At 41.0% G+C, this 19,901-nt stretch overlaps 1 protein-coding gene across 3 annotated transcripts; it reads right to left on the bottom strand.

Annotated features, from left to right (window-relative positions):
• Positions 1–767: 767 nt before the first annotated feature.
• Positions 768–19,394, bottom strand: znf652 (zinc finger protein 652). 3 transcript variants are annotated; one of them, XM_056401378.1, is made up of 6 exons: positions 19,269–19,394; positions 13,211–14,754; positions 9,983–10,130; positions 9,543–9,658; positions 6,445–6,589; positions 768–4,373 (listed from the first exon to the last, which is right to left on the bottom strand). In XM_056401378.1, exons 2-6 carry the CDS (start codon positions 14,234–14,236, stop codon positions 3,754–3,756), a joined length of 2,055 nt encoding a protein of 684 aa, XP_056257353.1. In that variant the 5' UTR covers positions 14,237–14,754; positions 19,269–19,394; the 3' UTR covers positions 768–3,753. The 3 variants fall into 3 exon arrangements, with proteins under 3 accessions (XP_056257353.1, XP_056257352.1, XP_056257355.1); XM_056401377.1 differs by having other exon boundaries at positions 19,080–19,369; XM_056401380.1 differs by lacking the exon at positions 19,269–19,394 and adding an exon at positions 18,951–19,066.
• Between the last annotated feature and the right edge of the window lie 507 nt (positions 19,395–19,901).

Genomic DNA, 19,901 nt, shown 5'->3' with positions numbered 1-19,901 from the left:
GAGTGAGTCACTCAACACTTTTCTCTACCCATCGGCCTGCTCTGCTACCTTATAGGATTATGTGACTCATTTGTGCGCCACTAAAACTACCTATGGTGACAGAGAGCACACGACATTTTAGGTATTCAAGCAACAGTAAATGTCTTAATGTGGCTGTAGAGGAGGAACACTGTGTTAATAAAGATGTTTGAGTTGGAACAAGAGATCTCCAGGAAAGAAGACTAAAAAAGCAACACTATCCTGTACTTTACCTAACTGGAGAATCGCCGGCTGAGGTCACAAAAGGTCACGGTCACAGACTGTGACTACTATAAACCTTACTGTGAGGAACCCTCACGTGATCTGCAAAAACAAACACGAACTCTATTTAAAAAGTCTTGCTGTCACATCTAAAGAACAGGAAGTGGTTGCAAAGAGGACCTGAAACTTCACTTGTCAGATAAAAGCAGTGACAAGCAAACAGGTCAGTTGCTGGACCTACAGTGTCACGTGCAGCCGGTGGCAGTCAGAGGTGTTATGCCAAGAACCCAGTGACCCTAAAATAGTAAAACAATCACACTCAAGCAAGTCAAGCCAGTGCAGCAGCAACAGCCCGTAGGAATTTAAGCTTTTCAGCAAAGCTTGTTGTGAAACTTACCTGAGACTGAACCTGTTGACCTATCAGTAACACACTCTGCACAATCCTTACTTTTCTCAGTTTCACATTCAACTACCTGTCTTGTTTCCAGTGAACCAGCAGTGTTTGAAGATAAAGAGAGACACACAAATATGTGATAATCATGGCTACTCATTTTTACTTCTCAAAGTTAGCAGTCAGTTAAATGTACATTATCAAAAAAGGCCCAACTTTTTCACTTCTCCTCAATCTCCAGATAACATACAAAAAAAAGGACAAACCAGGACATTATAAAGCTGCACATTTTGTACCAGATACAATAATAAAATACGCAATGCTACATTAAGTGGTTAAAAATACAAAGGGGAAAAAGTATATTGATTTTTTTTTTAAAACATCTTTTAAAGAATATACAATGTTATTTTTTCTTAACTAGCCAAGATTTTTAGTAGAAAGTGCATTCTATATAACAAAGAAAGGAGGAGGAGAATCATTCGGCAAACTGAAAGACATAACAGGACATGGCAGAGAGACAGACTCCATGAACAAACATAACAGAAGAATGTATTTCAGACGTAGCTTGGAGGGGCTAGTGTAAAGTTGCCAAAGCAAAAGGAACATCGCTTTCACTTTGAAGGGAGGTCCATAATGGAGCAAAAGGGCATTTCTTTTTAAAAAAACAAAAAAAAAAAAAAAAAAAAACAACAGGAAATGAACTTCAAGCACATACTTAAAGAAATGTCCTTCGTTTGCTATGGTCCCTTCCACACTAACCGCCTCCATCCAGGATTCTCCTCCTTTCCTTGCCTAAAAACATCCACTCAGAGTAATCACCTCCACCCTTTCCCATGCAGCCACAACTGCACTCTGTTCCACAATGCATTGTCAGTCCCTCCCTTCCCTGCGCCTCACCCACGCAGCAGTAAAGTGCAGAGAATACACACAAATGAAAAAGGCTTTTTTAAAAAAAAAAAAAAAAAAAAAAAAAAATTACAAGACAAAGATCCATACTGCGAAATGCTGAAGAGCAGCAGTGAAACTGAGGGGACAGCATGATAAGCAAATAATGCAGCGGTAGTAAGACCTACAGAAATGGCAGGATAATCGCAGGTCTCAAATCAAAGAAGGAACATCCTTAACTACTGAGCTGAACCACTTCAGACTGAATACCATTAGAGTGGTAGAAAGATGTTAAATTACTGCTATTATCCATGTCAGCTATCCCCAAGTACACATATATTGGGGCACACTGTGTAAAAGCAGCTTTTGGTACAAGAGCACTGGGGACAACCAGACAGACAGACAGGTAGAGACTAACGCATGCTCGCACACACACACGCGCACACACACGCACACACACTCACACTCACAGCTCAATGTTCCTCCTCAATACACCATCATACTTAGTGAAGGGGTAACAACCAAGCAACCCAAATTCGTGCCAAATACTTGCCAACCATTTCTGCTTCTTTTCAACAAATAACATTCACACCATTGGCTATTACATTAACAAATGTACTTTTTTGCGCTGACTTTTTCACGTTACGCCTATCTATACAGAGAATTCCGAGTATTCAGAACTGTATGACCACTGGATTTTATCCTGACATTTCCTAACGTGCTAGAAACAGTATACCTACACTACAGACCCATTCATTAGCTTAGAACTGAGCAAATTATCAGAGAACATAAAAAACACGAATGACTCAGCAGCCATCATTCTGCGTAGGCAACATTCATCAGGTTTCGACGCCTTTGCCTTTGTGGATCAAAGTGTGTCAGTATGTTGAAAAGTCAAAAATAAACCAGAAACGCCCCACATCAAACCGTGGAATATAGACTGAGAGGAATATGCATAATTGTCTGTTAAGACCTGTGATGAAAAAGGTCCCAAGTGTGTATACTGTGTGTCAAATGACCTTTAACATGGTAACCCGTATCGTTTCAACAGCAGCGAAGGGAGGTGGGGTAAATCCTGATGGGGCCATGTGTCTGGCCCCTCACAGTGGCAGTATTTGACAGTCATCTGCTATCTAAAAGCATCTGTTGACCAACAGTACTGAAAAGCTGAGGTTGCACTGATCACAGTAAGTAAATCAGTGACCATATGGTCTTTGTCTTTTGCGTGTGCTTGAGTAAGTGTGAGGCTGCGTGTGCCCAGGGCATGTCCTGCATAAATTGAGTTTCTTGTTCACAAAATAGTCTGGTCAAACCTCAAATCCATTGTAGAAAAGCCAGGCCGGCAAGACATGTTCTATATGACACAATACATTGTTAATTTGTAATATTACACTTCTGAAAATAAAATGGAAAAGCAAAATTAAGAAATATTTTATGTACTGGAATGGAAAGCACCATTTAACCATATGAATCTCAGACTACGTCTAGATTCAACTAACCATTTACAAAACTTTTTTTTCCGATGTCCTTTACAAAAATCCCCCCTCCCCCCTTCTTACTGTAACCTATGGCACTGCATCTTGCACTACTGCTGTTTCCCCTCTGACAGAAAGCCTCAACCTTAGTACAGAGAAAGACTCAGGTAGAACCAGTTACAACATTCATTACACATTCCTGTGGGGCCTGAGGCTCTGCAGTACAATGCGGACGAAAGGTTGAGTATTGCTATGGGGAGGACCTGCACAGAAAGCAAACGTCCGGACCGATGTGCAACCGTAAGTCAACTCGACATAAAGACGAAAGTTCAATGACACACTGATCTTTTAGGATCCATGTAGCCCAGGTAATACATATGATGAATTCCATCAGCAGCTTATGATGAAAAGGAGATACTTTACACCCATCAATGTACAGAGAGAGAACTCACACAGAAATAATTTCTGTAGATTTCCCAAGAAAATGTTCATGAAAAAAAAATTCTAAACAATGAAAAATCTTTGTCAGTTGATCGGGGTTTTTAAGTAGGTTCCTTACTTAAATAACGTGTGCACTGAGGGTGTTTCAGTCTGAGTCTTTCACACATACACAGGTGTGCATGTTCAGCTTGACTTATTTATATCTGTTTGAGAGGAGTACCCTTGTATTAGGGGCCTTGCAACTGAGAGACTGAGGCAGGACTATGTGAAGAAGAGGAACAAGGCGTGGTTTGGTGTGGGCCTGCAGTGCTGGAGCATAGTTCAGTGGTGCTGTGGGGCTCCAGGACCCTTGTCAGGGGGGGCCATGTGGTGCAGGTAGCTGCTGTCTTCGTGCCCACAGTGGTTTAGGGGCTCACTCTTAAAAAGGGCAGGGGGTGGGGGCAGGTGAGAGACTGGGGGCACGGCCAGGTGGTGGGGGTGAGGTGGGGCATGTTGGGGTGTGTTTGAGAGGTGTTGTTGGGTTGTTGGGGGGTGGGGATGATGGTGAGAAGGGGTTGAGTGGAGCTGCACATGGGAGAATGTGTGTCCCACAGGGCCCCGCGGAGGCATGGGCCCTCCTGTCGGGCTGAGGCCCAGGGATGCTGAGGTGGTGGCCGGGGTGGCAGCTGAGGGGCCGGGGCCAGAGGTGGAAGAAGAGGAGGAGAAGGTGTTGGCAAAGATGCGGACAGGCACAGGTGGGCCGCTGGTCTGCAGAACTACAGGGCTGGTGACCCGGAAACACTTCTCTTTGTGTGCTTTGAGCATGTTGGAGAAGCGGAAGCGCTGTCCGCACACCTCGCAGGGATAGGGCTTCTCCCCTGTGTGGGTGCGCCGGTGGCGCTTCATGTTGGGCCGGCTGGTGAAGCTCTTTCCACAGATCTCACAAATGAAAGGCTTCTCTCCTGCACAGATTCAGAAAACGAGATATCAACATATGAGGGAGACAGACACTGTATCCGTTCACAAAAAGCTTTACAGAGAAAATATGATGCATCCGACTCAAATCATTTGCTGTCAAATGAGATGATTTCAAAATTTAAAATAATCAACTCATTAAAGCTCTCCAAATGACAAAGTTAACTTTTCCCCATTTTTTCCTCTACAGAGAGCAGCAGCTCTACTTTAAAAATGCTAATAAGTTGCCATCTTGAATTGAGAGTCTTTGCTGTCAACCCACCCACTCCGCAGGAAGCTATTACCATTCACACTTTGAGGAGAGGAGATGTGAAAGTGAACAACAGCAGCTCAGTTGGAATGCCACTCTCATTAACCTCCCTCCATGGAGCCACTGAATGTGCCTGCTACCACCCACACAGCCATCTATTAACAGGCTGCTGAAGTGCTCTCTATGTGCCTTATTCTGGCATGTTATGTGTGAAGCTCCTCCAAACCAACTAATATCAAAAGGTGACAGCTGATGTGATAGTCTTCTGTAACTGTTACATTACACTCACTCTCAAGATTTCATGAAAAATCGGTGCCGTGAACACAACTTTGGGTGTTTAATATGTGTGCTGCCTATTACAGGGCATGGTTGGGTGTGTCTCCTCCTGCAGGAGGCTAAATTGGTTTCCAGTGGCAGGCAGAGGAGAGGGTAGTGTAATTACACATCACAAATATAACTGAGGGCCAATGGAGAGCAGTGTGTCCACCCACAACAGGCACAGCTTGAGAAAAACAGTGAAGGACGTACAGGCTTCATTGCACGGTTTGGTCTTAGAAATAGCAAAGTAGCAGGGACAGAAAATCAGAGGGATGTAATACAGTATGTCTGGGTAGTCATTATGAGCCGCAATATATGCAAGACTGTTCTTTGATGTGAAATGTCCCTCTCATTACAACAACTGGGCAGTCTCTTTGCTCTTACCACTATAATGTTCATCTTGGCAACATCCCGTGTCTTTCCTTTTTTAGAGAGGACATGGAGACTAGCTGGCTGGCTGGCTGACTGACGGATCTCAGGAACACACTCGTTTGTTAGTTTTCATTTCAGAATTGCAGACTGTCTGTATTTAGATTTATAACAGAAAAAAAAAAACAAACAAAAAAAAAAAACATCTGACAACAAAGAAATATGTTGTGTTTTTACGTAAACTGACAGAGACTCAGGACCTACATTAGTAACAAGTCTTTTAGGCACTTTTTGCATTCATGTCTTTATTTCTATCTGATGTACTGTGTATATCGAGCAAAGTTTAAAAATAAATAATTGCTTTATGAAACGTAGCTTTTGCATTTTTGCAGAAGAGTTATCTTGCTGTTCACTGTAATTTACTGTTTCTCTACCGAGTGATATTTAAATAGATGTTGGAAAGGAGATGTGCAAAGATATAAGGGAAGACTGAGAACACCAGAGAGGCGAGACATCTCTCTCCAAAATAGTATTTTTCTGATTTTAGCTACTTTAAACCACACTTCGTAAAACGCTGTTCTTGTGAGTTTTTCCTTATTCCCTCACTTTCCGTCATCCCAATCCCTGTCAGACTGGTTGGAAAGTTTGCTGTATAACTTTAAATGTCAATAACATCACAAGAAATTCCATTCCCAAGTATAATATTGAAACTAGCCACAACCAGTAGTTTGCTTGCAATCTGAATGAATCCTGTATACAAGTTGTGTCATTCTTTGACTGGTTATTTACTGGATAGCTCCTGGGCCACTGGAAACAACTGTCTCTGGAACAGGAACTTGTTATGGCCCAGTAACTAAATTTAAACAGAGGTGCTTTAAGTCGCTAAACTGGTTGAGTTCCTGCAAAGGTTCCCAGATTTGTGGAAAAGCTTATTAAGTCAAAAGGGCTTTAAAAGTGGAAAGTACATGCCTATAGTGAAAAGGCAGGTTAGGTTCTCACTTCATAAAAAGGTTCCTGATGATGTTTTTGGGATGAATAATAACAACAGACCAAAATACAATGGCACAATTGGTCTATGTAAGCATATAGATTGACTTACAACTCACAGCCAAACTTCTCACCTGTGTGTGTTTTCATGTGCTCATCAAAATACTGTTTCATGTTGAAGTCTTTGCCACACCATTGGCACATGAACTGCTTGTGTCCGATGTGAATGCTCATGTGAGAGCGCAGCTGGTACTTGTACTGGAACCGCTCGTCACAGTTCTATAGCAGAGACAACAGAAGCATTCAGATAACATGCACACAGCAGGTCAGTGCACAGGCCATGCACACAAAAACACTCACACAGACACACAAATCAAAACTTTGAATTAGCCTCAAGATCTTTCACATACTCTTCTTACTTGAAAACAACCATTAGCAGTTTAAGAGAGTAACAATATTAAGTCTATTCCTGTTTCCTTTGAGCATTCAAAAGTGCACATATACATGTTATGTGATCTTAACAGTACTGTGTACACAGCTGTTATGTGACTACTGTACATACATAGACTACATAACATGCACAAAAGAAAGCAGGTTATTTGTTATCGTCAGGTTAGGCAGGAAAGTGTGGAAGATTTTTATCTGCATTTCATTGAGACAATTCAGTTGTAGTCAGACTTAACAAGTGGATTTAACCATTTTGCATATGAGGAAGCCCAGCCCAGGATACATGTGTACATAAGAAATGAGGTTAATGAATGCAATTATTTGTCTGCATGTGACCACACAAACACTACTATTTGAATTATGAGGCTTTCTTGGTCAGGTGTTAACTAAAATGAGATATTCACAACCTCAATGGAACAACCTGGCTAAATAAATGTAGTGAAAAAAAATCTAGCAGATTCCATATGGCACTGCTCTGTAAGAGCACTGAGGAAAATGATGGTCTATACATTACATACACCCTTAATAAGCATATAATTGTAGTGTAGGAGGACTTCAAACATTTAATTAGAGCAGCTCCACCCATACACACATGCTCCATTCAAGTGGTTGGACAGGCCTCGGGTGGGAGTAAAGCACCCCCATCTGTCACCTTCCTCTGAATCAATGAGTCAGGATACGGTTATGATTATCAACTGTTACTAACTCCGCTGAGCAGAAAGGAACCTTGATGAACAATGTGACTGAATAACATCCTTGAAAGAGGCCAGTCAAAGCTCCAAAAACATTTAGTTCTACATTTATATTATGTTCCAGTTTATTGGTGAACATCGTGTTTGTGTGGTTTGCTAATATTTGACATGGCTTGACTTAAACTTCTCTGTACCCCCCCACCAAAAAACATCAACTGAATTAAACTGACTATTTTGGGTTGTTCACAAACCACATGGCACATCTGCTCAAACTAATGAGTAAAAACTACTTTGAGGCTCATTTTACGGCACATAAGGGCAAATTCTTCAAAACTGTAACATTCAGTCACTCCACTCAAGACAGCCAATCACTTGCTGAGTACTGAATTCAGTTCAAAATAAATATGTTACAAAGGACAAGGAAGAAAGACTGTGACTTTTAGGTGTGTGTGTGTGTTTATGACAAACAATATCTAATAATTACCAACACTCCAGAATTTAAACATTATATAGGTTCTAACATAGGGGGTTTTGATCAGGCAAGTAAATGAACCCATGACCGTGGGGAGAAAGACTCATTCAAGCGTGGAATTTGGGCTGCTTAGAAAACAGTGTGTCTGGCTGGGAACTGTTGTGGTCCAAGGCTGAGTCATGTGTCTTCTATGTTATGTGAATGACCTTTACAAGGAAACACACATTTCAACAGCAGCAGGATGTGAAAGGGTGATAGAACAAAAAGACAAGCAAGCCGCATTCTGCTCTAGAATTCCTATCATTCCCCCTTTCCACCAAAATTAGTGGGTATAAGTGTTTTTTTTTGTTTTTTTTAAATGCGGCCAAACCCGCTAATAAAAGACGATTGACCCTTCTTCCACTGCCAGTCGAGTTTTTGTCTCTCTGTTTGGACTGAGGACACACAAGTGCAAGGAGCATAGACAAAGATGCAGGGGGGGATGAGTGAGCTGCTAGTGACGTTCAGGGCTGCGTTCACTCTTTCATCTCTGAGCACAGTGTAGCTGTGGTACTTCTGGTTTAACAGCACTGCTGGAAAGGTGATGCGTCTGTCTACACTGTCTGTGCTCTAAAAGACGTTACAGCAGGAAAGGGGGGTGAAAATTAGCATGTTCACCCAGGTTTGTGTTTACATCAATGCCGATCAGAGCAGATAAATACCTGCATCTACTGCAGAGTCATTTGACCCAGGTGTGAATGCTGATTGAACCCTTTTCAATTGCAGAGGAAAGCCAGATGTTTGTGGGATTTTTGACCAGTGGAAAAGGGGCTTTAGTGCACCAATTCACACACGAAGTACAATTTAAGTAGCTTTGAAATTTGGCACCTTGCTATGTACCTCTGTACTGCTCAGCACTTCTTTTGAATGCCGTTATAACTACTGGTGTGTTACCGATTTTATGCATTCTATGTAATCAATTTTTAACTTTATTTTAATTTTTCATTTATTTTATCATGTTATTGTTTCATTATTATTCCATCTCATTTTATATTAATGTTTTAATGTTAAGTGCATGTCTTTTCATGTGATGTACTTGGTGCCCTGGATGTAATTTGTTTTAAAAGCACTTTGTACTGCATTTATTGTGTGAAAGGTGCTATACAAATCAAGTTCATTATCATTAATATTATTATTACTTGCAATAATAAAATAAAAACAAATACAAGACAGTCTGTATCTGACTTAAGCCAGGGATGTTATGTACTATATTTAAACTGTGTAGCAGAGTGTGACACAAATGCATCCGTGCACACACTGAAGGACAATTTGCAAACAGTACAACAAACCTCCCAATTGCTGTTTTAGCCGTTTTGTCTCAGAAAGAACGTTTGTAGTCCACATCTAAGGTGAGGTAATCATGTTCTCCAGCTGTATGGCCTAGTACAAATCTGTATTTTGGCTGTGGGGCACTAGCCTTAGTTTTAACAGATACAATCAGATGGTCACTCTAGATGCAGTTATGTCACATTTTGAAGCCTGCTGCAAACTGAAATCAGTCTCCATCAGAGCTCAGCCCAATCTTGATTTCTCTAAACACAGGATGTCATGTCTGAACCAGACCACAGTGTGTGCATCTTACCTCACAACGGAAGGGTTTCTCTCCAGAATGCTGGAGTGAGTGAACTTTTAAAGACATGCTGCGTTTAAATGACTTCCCACATGTCTCACAGGTGAACGGCATGTCCTTAGTGTGAGCTGGGTTTGAGAAAAAAGAGGAAAACAACACTGAAACAACTGAGTAGGCCTGATATGGTTTTATCAAGGTTTCAAAATGGCTGTGCTTGAAGAACAATAACCTCTGACTCTATCCACATAAAATTATAGAAAATTTATCTGATGCCACATAAGCACATTTAAAAAGGAGATGATGGTAAATGTAAAGTCACAAAATACAGGATGAAAAATATTAATATAAAACTTTTTTGTGGTTCATTAAGCTGTGTGGTGGCTCATAGTTGTAGTATGGGATATTAAGGTGGTGAAGCACAATAGGAACCGTAAAAAAAGGCTATCACTTACCAACCATGTGTTTACGGACGTGAGCCATAGTGTAGAATTTTTTCTCACAGATTTCACATGAGAACTTCTTTTCTGCATAGCCATGCACAATCTTGATGTGCTCATGCAGTGACCACAGCTTCTTGAAAGACTTGTTGCAGGAGACACACTGAAGAACACATAAAAGCAGAAAGAAAGACTAAGTTTATTGTTGCTAATAGGCATCATGATAAACTAAACCTTAGGGTTCTTTAGTTGGTTCCCATTTGCTTAAATAGTTTCCTGGTACTCCAGCTCCCTCTCCTGGATAAATCCAGCATGGATTTAATTTTCTGAAATCCCTGGATATCCTCTGATGACAGTCAATAAGAGCAGGCAGCATAGATGCTGGTAGGAAAAGAAACAAAAACTAAATATAAAGATTTAATCAATGCAAATTTGGTTGTTGCTGTGATTCTAGATTAAATTACAGAACTTTAATACTACAAAAAATGCCCTTTGATACATTTTCCACAGCCATACTGATCACAGAATGAGGCAGGGACAATAAGGCCTACAGTTATTTATTAAGTACATGAATTTAGTCACATTTATCACATTTTTTTGATAAGGCTGTGACAATGTGCTCATCTCCCAATTTGATTCCATCACACTTGTAAGCTGATTATATATGTATTGTGATTTTTAAGTATCACCATTCTAGAAGTATTATGATTGAAGTTTTTATTTTTTATTTTTGTTCACTTAAACACTAGACAATACACTTCTAGAGAATATAGCTGTGTCCCAATTCCGGGGTCACATCCTTCAGAGGATAAGGTCTATGAAGATGTGGCCTCCGAAAACCATGAAGGCCCCAGCAAAATGAGATGGTCTGGTCTACAGTGGATTTCTTGTCTATCCTCAGCTGCTGATTGACTCGCGGATTCTTATTCTCTTTTTGAAAAGTGATTGAGCTCAGACTCAGCTTATGTATATCAGGAGTCAAAACAATGCAAATCACATGTCAGTGAGTCTAAGTTTTATTTCAGCAGAAGCATTGTAGCTATAAACCCCTTGGCTCTGTCTTAAAGCCATGCTAATGAAAAATTTGTCAACATGAAAACCACTTAAGAGGTCAGTAGACAATAGACAAATAAATTAGTCTTCTACCTGTTAGTTAAGAACTGTTATAATTAAGTTAGATAAACTACTATTACAATAAAATTAGATAAAGTAGTATTATAGGTAAGTTAAATGAAGTTAAATGAAGTACTGTTATAATGAAATGAATCAAAGTGGAAGCCTCCAGCTGAAGCTTCCAGTCAACATATGTTCGGAAAACAACAGTTAGCAGTTAGCGAAGTTAAACTCTTACCAGCCAGCTGCACAGTTAAACATGACAATTTATTTACTGAGAGGGAAACCAGCGACCTATGGCTGCCATTCCAACAAACAACTCTCTAGTTCACATGCTGATGCTACCAGGCAAACCAGCTAGCTCCTGCGCTGTTGCTACTAGCCCAGTGCGAATAATAAAAATATCAATTCAGGAATCAGTGTGGTGATTGAAAAATAGTAACTTCATTGTGGTCTCATCAGATCAAAGAGACTTCTTCAAATTTTAGAATCTCCTACTTGCCTTGCAGCAAACGTTGGCCAAGATATCATATGATTTTTCTCCAACAGTGTCTCTCTTTTCCTCTTCCATAAAACTGGTGAAGCACCAGGGGAAACAGTTGTGTGCACATCGTCCTTCATCTCAGCTATGAACCCTGAAGAGCCACAGCTGCCACAGGCCTGTTGGGAGCCTCACTAGTACGTTTATCACTGAGACGTTTAGTTGATGAAGTCAACCTATTTAACACAGATTTAAACTGTTCTTAATTGGTTTTCTGTTTGGTTTTACTTTTATCTTAATATTATTTTGACCACGAAATTGACAAACCAGTTGACAGTCACTTTTAACACTTTGATTCAATACAAGTGATCTCTATTCAAATAATTATTTATATAATTATTATATATTATATATGTTTTGGTGCATTACAGTTGAAATGGATGAACAGCTATGCAGTTGGTTATTATGGACACTGCATTAATGTCATATTTGCAAGTCTGTGTGTCAATGCATTTGATTTGCTTGACAAGACTTCACTGAAGATTACATGCACGAAGCATTTCATTTGTGTGTTGCCTACAAGGCAGAATAACCCTAACCCTGTGTATTATCAGGTTCTGCATCAGTAAATATTTCCCTTATAAAAATCAACTAATCATTAAAAAACTTGTATCTTCAGAGCTTCACAGTTTCAACTACTTTAGCCAGCTGAGGTAAGCTGACAATATTGTCATCACAAAGTAACTAAGGATGCAAATCAAACCTAGCAAAACAGAGGGCTAAATTAAGCAATTCAAAACACAGTACCCTTGAGTATTAATATGCCAAATCAACTTTTTCAGTTTTAGAGAAGTGAAACCATATTGGAGCTACATTTCAGAAATGTCTTCAATGGCAGCTGATGACTTTTCTAGTGCTTTCACACATGCAACCCTGAACTTATCCGGACATTACCCAGAGGAGCTGAATGTCAGAATGCAAATGTCCGAATCAGTCATGAAACAGATTTTACCCCGCCAGCTCCCAAATACAAAGTCTGTGTAATGTCCGATTGAGCTGATGTGTGTATAAAACCGGTCATTGTCCAGAGAATAACAGCGAGCGAGTAGATATGATGATGTCATTTCTAACCTGCCTTCTGCACGCTCTACCCAGGCATCGCCTAAACCAGATGGAGTATTTTCAGTAGGTGAGAACGCGTCTGACATGGTCGCACACCTGCTGTGTGCTACATGAGTGAAAGGGCAACTCTGGACAATGTCCACACCTGATCCTCTGGACATTGTCTGGAGTTCATATGAGAAAACATCTTTCTAGATGTTTGCAGTTTCAGAGGGTGTGGGCATTTAACTGCCGAGAGACAAAACAAAACTAACTACCTCACACTATGTGTAACAGGAATTACAACAGCAATGTTTCAAATGTTGACTGTACTCTGCATGTGTGGACAAAATAGTCCACTTAAACATCAGGTTAATGCATGAAAACAACCAATAAATCTACATAGTAGGTGCTAAATTTATCTACATCTTAAAACTTAGTATCTAACACTATGGTAAACCCTGAAAACACGCTGCCCTTCCATTAAGAATAACATTTGCTAGAGGAATTACAGAGGTATGGTATGAGACAGGAGGGGTTTGCTTTACCTGGATGTTCTTCTCACAGTCAGTCTGCTGGTGTAACGCCAGCTCACTCTCCAGGACAAACTTTTTGCCACACTTGTCACAAATCTGCATTCGCCTGTGTGTAACATTCATGTGCTTCTCCAGGTACCAGCGTGTGTTGAACACTCGAGGGCACTTTTCACATGCCAGCATCTCCTTCTCCTCCACCTCTGCTTTCCCTCCTGTATTTGTGGTCGTGGAACCAGCAGACGATGGGGCTGACCTGGCTGATCTGCGCATGCTCTTTGGAGGCTCAATTCGCTTCCGTCTCCCCCTGGTGGTCATTCCAGCAGTGGAAGTGCTCAGAGCTGTTCTGAGGCTTTTCCTCCGCGGCTGGCTGGGGGCTGTTGAGCTACTGGCACCCTGACGGGCCCTCTTTGACCTCGTTCTTCGGCTTTCAATCTCATCTTCGTCGTCTTCCTCCTCTTCTTCATCAGGGCTATCCTCCTCCTCCTCCTCCTCCTCCTCTTCTTCCTCCTCCTCATCGCTGCCAGCTCTCTCAGAGTCATCTGCTGTGGTTCCAGTTTTGTTGTCACCCTTGGATACATGAAGAGTTTGGTTGTTCAGGTTAACCTCAACAATGATCTGCTCACGCTTGAAACCCTCCTCTTCACCATCCTCATCCTCTTCTTCCTCATCTTCATCATCATCTTCAGTTTCGTCAGAGGTGCCATTGTTTCCAGCCTGGGACCCCTGCATCCCCACCTCCTTTCCTGTTCCTCCCTCTCTGAAATACTGCTGATGTTGCTGTGGAGTCACATGTTGTGTGGGCAACTGACCAATGTTCTGATCTCCCATGGATGTCTTGGCTGCCATTTTATTGTCCACTAACACAGAATAAGGCTTGCCACCAACCTCCCTCTTGTAAAGCTTGCCTGTCAGGTCCAGATCTGGGTTAGGGGAATGAAAATAGGACTGGGACACTGGCGCCCTGCGTCCTTCCTCCTGTGACATCCCGCCAAGGCTAGGGACGGAAACCTCTTCCTTGAGGCTCTGGCAGGATTTCATGAAGAGGGAGAGGGAATAGAGGGATGGAGTTGGTAGGTCCACAAGGCAATGGAGAAGAATTACTGATATGGTGCCTGGTTAGACTAGCGTATTCTACAAGGAGGGGCAGGGGATGCCACACCAACCCCCCGCCTTCCTTCTACTGAGGAGACAGGAAGGAGGGGATGAGGTGAGAGACAGTCAACCTGATTCAAAGAGAGCATCCATGCTGTCCAAGGTAGGAAATGCTGTTGGAAAGACATACAATCTCTTCCAAGTTTTGTTTCATATGCTTAAAAATCAGACTGGAAAAATCAAAGGCTCCTTGTCTTTGATGCTGAACATTTGAAGCTAAATTCCACTCCAGTTATTACGTGAGGTGTAGGCAGGTTCCAGATTCAGTTTCTCTGAAGACTGATGCTCTGCAGGGCGCCAGTGTCTTCAAATTGCAGAGCAGGTAAAGACAAGCTGAATGCCTGACATGGAACTGCTATAGGGACTACTGTGTCTTGCTTGAAGAGCCATTTACAGTGCATTACCTGTAAGATAAGAGAGAGAAACAGGTAAAAATATATACGAGTTTAGAAAAAGGTTTTCTTCTCCTGTCTATTGTCACTAGAGAGTCTGTGAACTGAAACTACAGCCATATTGTCAAGATTTCAGCACTGAGCAGCACCACATTTGCCCACAAATGTTTCAGTATTGTGAGTAGGAGTTGAAACCACAGCCTTTACACATGAATGCGAGAGGATTCAACTTCAGAAAATCAGCAGTCTAAATATTTCCAGACCACAAGTGAAACACCTCACTCTGATTGTTACAACAATGGAAATGCAAGGCACAACTTTTCCCCACTGTGGAAAAGATGTAAAATATTTTATTCAAGATGATCAGATAAAAGATTTTATGATCCTCAGAGCAAAAAAACTTGAAAAGCTTGTTAATAGCTCAATATCAATTGCAATGGACTATATGTAAACATAGATGCAATCACTGTACATCATCTGAATTTTTATTCCTTCACAATAAACTCGATAGCAAACCAATGATTAAAAACGAGATTGTCTTTAGTTTAAAACAACACACACTGATGTGCGCATACCTCCCATTGACTGTTATAGAGAGCATAGTGTAACCACAGCTCAGGAGCTTGTATTGCAAATATAACCACAGGAAACTGTATTTCAACCTTTCAATGAAGCATAAGCACTGCACAGTTTGGAACCTACAGTAATATCATGTTTGCAAGTTAAAGATGAAAATGAAAGTATTAAAAACAAATCTATTTTCTTGTGGACTCCTTACTTTTATACTTACTTTCTTTGTTGGTTCCTGACCTTGGTGTACATAGATGTTGGGGTGTCCCTGGCTTACAGTTGAAAGACCTCAAACAACCTCACGCCCTACTCCCCATAATGAGTGTGCACCAGGGCGGTTGGTTCACTAGAAAACCTCCCTAAGCAAGAAACAAAAAAACAAGTTTCCCCTCCTAGAGATGACAAACACCCTCTCTTGTGGCTTCACGAACATCTTATGCTTTATTTCTTTTAGCAACTGATGCTGCACCGTGCACAAAATAAATAAATAAATAAAAAATTTGCCACGAGAGACTTTCATATTCAAACATGAGGACTACTTATTTCTAATCTTTGATTTTCAGTCATGGTTAACATGCATGCTTTGCCAGATTGCCAGGAAAAGGAGCAAATGTGTGTGTAAAGGATGGGATAGCTATGAGCATAGAGCTATGCAAAAATGATAACCCTGATTATTTCATCAACTGTGATCATGAGTATTTTTCACAATTGAGCCACAAAAATAATTCTCTTTCTCTTACATTTATTACAGTCCTTACCACTTCTTTATTATTTAGAGTTCAATTCCAGCTCAAATTCAAAATGAACAGAAGCTGCACTTGCTCAGAATAATCTGTAATAAAACCAGAATAATTCCAAAGCAGACAGATCTATTGTTGAAATCAAAAAAAGGAGATTTACAAGTATTTTACATTTTTATCATTGTTTCAACTTTGTTCATTGATCCATTTTTTAAAGATGCTCTGTCTGCTCTTTTAAAGACACTGTGTATCTCAATATTCAATCTGAATTTAAATTCTGGTCAAACTGATTCAAATTAACTGCTATAATCTGTGTTGGTAAATCCTAAAATTGATTGTCTTGTTCCTCCTGTCACTTTATTTAGGTAGACTAATAAAAAGCATGCAAGAATGAAGGCATGTGTAAATTGAACTGTACTGTGTTTGTTAGGTTTATATTAAAACCAAACATATACCAATCTGTTCTACCAGTTTTGCAAGTGAAAGCCATTTATGCAGAATTTGACTACTCACACATACGAGACACACCTGTCTTCTTGTGCATGCTGACTCTGATCCTTTCTGAGAATTGGACAGCAGCTCTGAGAGCATTAAGACCACAAGGGGAGGGCAAGCTCTGCACTGACAGAGCAACTCAACTCACATGGCTGTCTTAGACACAAAGCCTAATAGATTATCCTACTTCTGGATGACAGAGGAATATAAATTGCATGAGAACCCACTGCCTGAACTTGACTTAAAAGTGCAATCAGCTGCTTTCATTCTCTTTTAAACTCATGCCTGTTAAATAAATATTTATGGACTTGAAAAGATGTACTACAGCTGATTTTTAAGAATGTATTTAATTTTCCAAACACAATATAAAATTAATTAAAAGTACTATATTCACTGCTGAAAGTTGTCACAAAAAACACACGTGCAAATAAACAAACACCCAGTGTGTTATGTAACTGATATTGAGTAAAATCCTTCCACTCTCTTATCATTATCAACGATGAGTCACTTTAAGAGTTTCACTCATAGTGAAATAATGCAACCCTTTGATGTGGGAATCAAGTACAGCGCACACTTCAATATCAATGGTAGTAAGTCAAAAACAATCACCTTTGTCAGATCAGGATGTCAAACCTATTGGAATGATGATCATTTTTGACTGCCCTTTTTTTTCTTTTTAGTTTGGATAGCTTTTAAAGATGAACTCTGCACACTGATGAAAAAACTAAAACTGCATCAATGAATGTCTCTCTGACAGCTCCATTTCAGGAATCCAAATAATAACATGTTCAGCAAAACTTGCCCAGAAACCAAAGTTTATTCAACAATAACTAATTTAAACCCTTCTTGATTATGTTTCAGAGATGTGATGAGAAACCAAAACTCATTTCATATAGGGTAAGCCACAAAGCCAGTCATATACCGGATAGATGCTACTGTGGCTTAAAATTTGAATGACACAGGGTGGAAGTGTTACTGCAAAGGCACTATATAACACTTAAACCAAGAGCACTAAATGGTGCAAGTGTTCGCAAGTGCTTATGGCTGAACTGTGACAGTAAAGCAGATGAGACATCTGAGGCAGTCAAAATGTGTCACGTTTACCTCTTATTATGCAGCAGTGCTCCTTAAATCCATGCTCCCTCTCAAGTCTAGACTTTAATGAGCTTTCCCTTTTGCAGCTTGTAGCGGACCGTGTGAGGGTTCACATTCCTCACTCTGTCCAAACTCATAAGACCTTAACCAGCTCACTGTGTGGTGCACTGCAGGGGTGCTCCATGCCTCCATAGGTATTTGGCCCTCAAGCCCATAATCGGGTCATAGAGCAGTGCCTAGTGTTTTTGGTCTGAGATATGATAGAAGAGTGGGAGGGTTATAATCTCAGCCACCTTAAGCTCTCCCTTTCCATAGTATTCTTTATTCTCATCACCACACAAGGAGAGACACTATAAAGCCTGGCAGGAGACAGAATCCACTAATGTTTAATACTGTGATATATGCATTCTGAAAATGGAAAGATAACGTGGGAATATTCAACATGACTTGTTTAAAAGCTTATGCCTGTTGTATTACAATACTGAAAAATGACTGAATTAAAAACGGAAGCACTGGGTCCAACAAGCCTTCCACTGTTGGCAATCGATGTTACACAGCGCGAAACCAACATAATACATAATTTTGGGGAGTACAACGAGATATGGTGCAGCAGCTACATTCTGGTTTTATAGTGCTACATCTTGCAGGGGGAAATCTTTTCAGGTATAGGAGTTGGAGTTCACAATGCAGTTTATATGAAGCGAAGAAAGGGTTAAAACAAAAAGGCAACATTGTACACCGAACAGCAGTAACACTGTGCAGGCCTGGCCAACTTAGGCTACTTAGCTAGCTAGCATCCATAGGTACTAACCTGCACACACACATGACAAGCTAACTTGGCTACATTAGCTCAAGCTGCAGTCTGTAGATATTCTAGTGCAGTTAAGGCTACTCAGCCGGAATAACAAGCATATTACCTTGCATAAGATATACCATCCAAAGGCTACTATTGCTGACATGCATGAGCTAACAACAGATAGGACTTTCACTTTTTTTTTTAACCCAAAACCGCCCAGATTGGGGCTAGTTAGCTTAAAGCTAGCGTCAACGTCGGATATTTAGCATTAACGTTACACTTAATTTCGATACTGCACTTTCATGGGGAAGTGTGACAGTAATAGGACTCACATGAAGCGAGATGAAAAGCCGATGTCACGCTTTGTTATCAACGTATCTTTCTTGTCGCGCAAAAAATGAAAAGCACTGCTTTCCTAACAAAACCCAGACTGCTGTAACGTTTCTGACAAACCCACTCAACTCGACACTGTCACAAAGTCACTGCTAGCTCCGCTAACGGACATTTCTCACCGTAGCTTCGGCCACTGGTTACCGGTGACCCGTGTGTGCTTCTCCCAGCGGCTGCCATGCTTGTCATACACGTAAGTGCATAAATTTAAGTTATATGGCAACATTTTTGTTGTCGGTTTGCTGGCTTACCTCCGTCAAGAGCGACCTCCCTCTTGCGTCCGTGCAATCAGAGTTGCACAGATTCAGGGTTGCACGCGCACTTCTCTCGCTCGCCCCCCCTCTACATTCGCGGATGTGCATTTATAAATGCCAGTGGTCTTCTTTGTGCAAAAATGTGGGAGATTATTTGTTAATGTGAGTTGCGGGCTGCGGAGGTACCTGCGCCGGTGCGTCCTCAGCCCCGCTACGTGGCCCGGCCAAGCTCTCGCGCGTACCACCGCCGTCCCGCGCTCATCCCAGGCATTCAGGCCGCTGTCTGAGCAGGCGCGCGGCGGCGTGTCTGGGTCTCCACTCCAAACCAGACAGGGCACGGCGCGCGCGCACGCTGGGCTGAAATCACTGATTGATTAAATAATAATGAGCAGACCCTGAGGACCGTTTATCCTCTCAAAGGCAAATCCTGAAAGTCTAATTAATTTATTCTATTTTTATTATCAACTCTTTAATATTATGAGTTTGATGTTGTGTGTGTGTGTTTTCAAACGATTTTAAACAATTCTTGATGTTGGGCAGAGTTTTCAAACAAACTAAACCTGAGTCCACGTCCATCAACGTAGAAAGGGGCCCATCTTCATTTACAATTGGGCTGTCACATTCAAAGCTGGGTTACCAAGTGGGCAACTACTCGGGGCCCCCAAGTTTACCCCATATAATTTAAGTCTAAACTATTTGATTAATCGCAAACTTGTTAAAAATGTGTATACCACTTTAAGTAGCTACAACTGTATCAACTGATAGCTCCTTCATCTTGTGGAGGGACTTGGGACTGGGTCAAAATTTGGTTTTAGGACT

This window comes from Seriola aureovittata, chromosome 17 (genome assembly GCF_021018895.1).
Source record: "Seriola aureovittata isolate HTS-2021-v1 ecotype China chromosome 17, ASM2101889v1, whole genome shotgun sequence".
Lineage (NCBI taxonomy): Eukaryota > Metazoa > Chordata > Actinopteri > Carangiformes > Carangidae > Seriola > Seriola aureovittata.
The sequence above is the reverse complement of the archived record's forward strand: the minus strand, read 5'-3'. Positions and strand labels throughout refer to the sequence as shown.

What these genes read in the sequence shown, in the direction of transcription:
- znf652 (XM_056401378.1), bottom strand. Translation starts at nt 14,236, where the DNA reads ATGAAATCCTGCCAGAGCCTCAAGGAAGAGGTTTCCGTCCCTAGCCTT. An exon ending in ACTGTGAGAAGAACATCCAG is followed by an intron (nt 10,131 to 13,210) that starts GTAAAGCAAACC and finishes TGTGTTCTTCAG; the next exon opens with TGTGTCTCCTGCAACAAGTC. An exon ending in AGAAACCCTTCCGTTGTGAG is followed by an intron (nt 6,590 to 9,542) that starts GTAAGATGCACA and finishes TCTCTGCTATAG; the next exon opens with AACTGTGACGAGCGGTTCCA.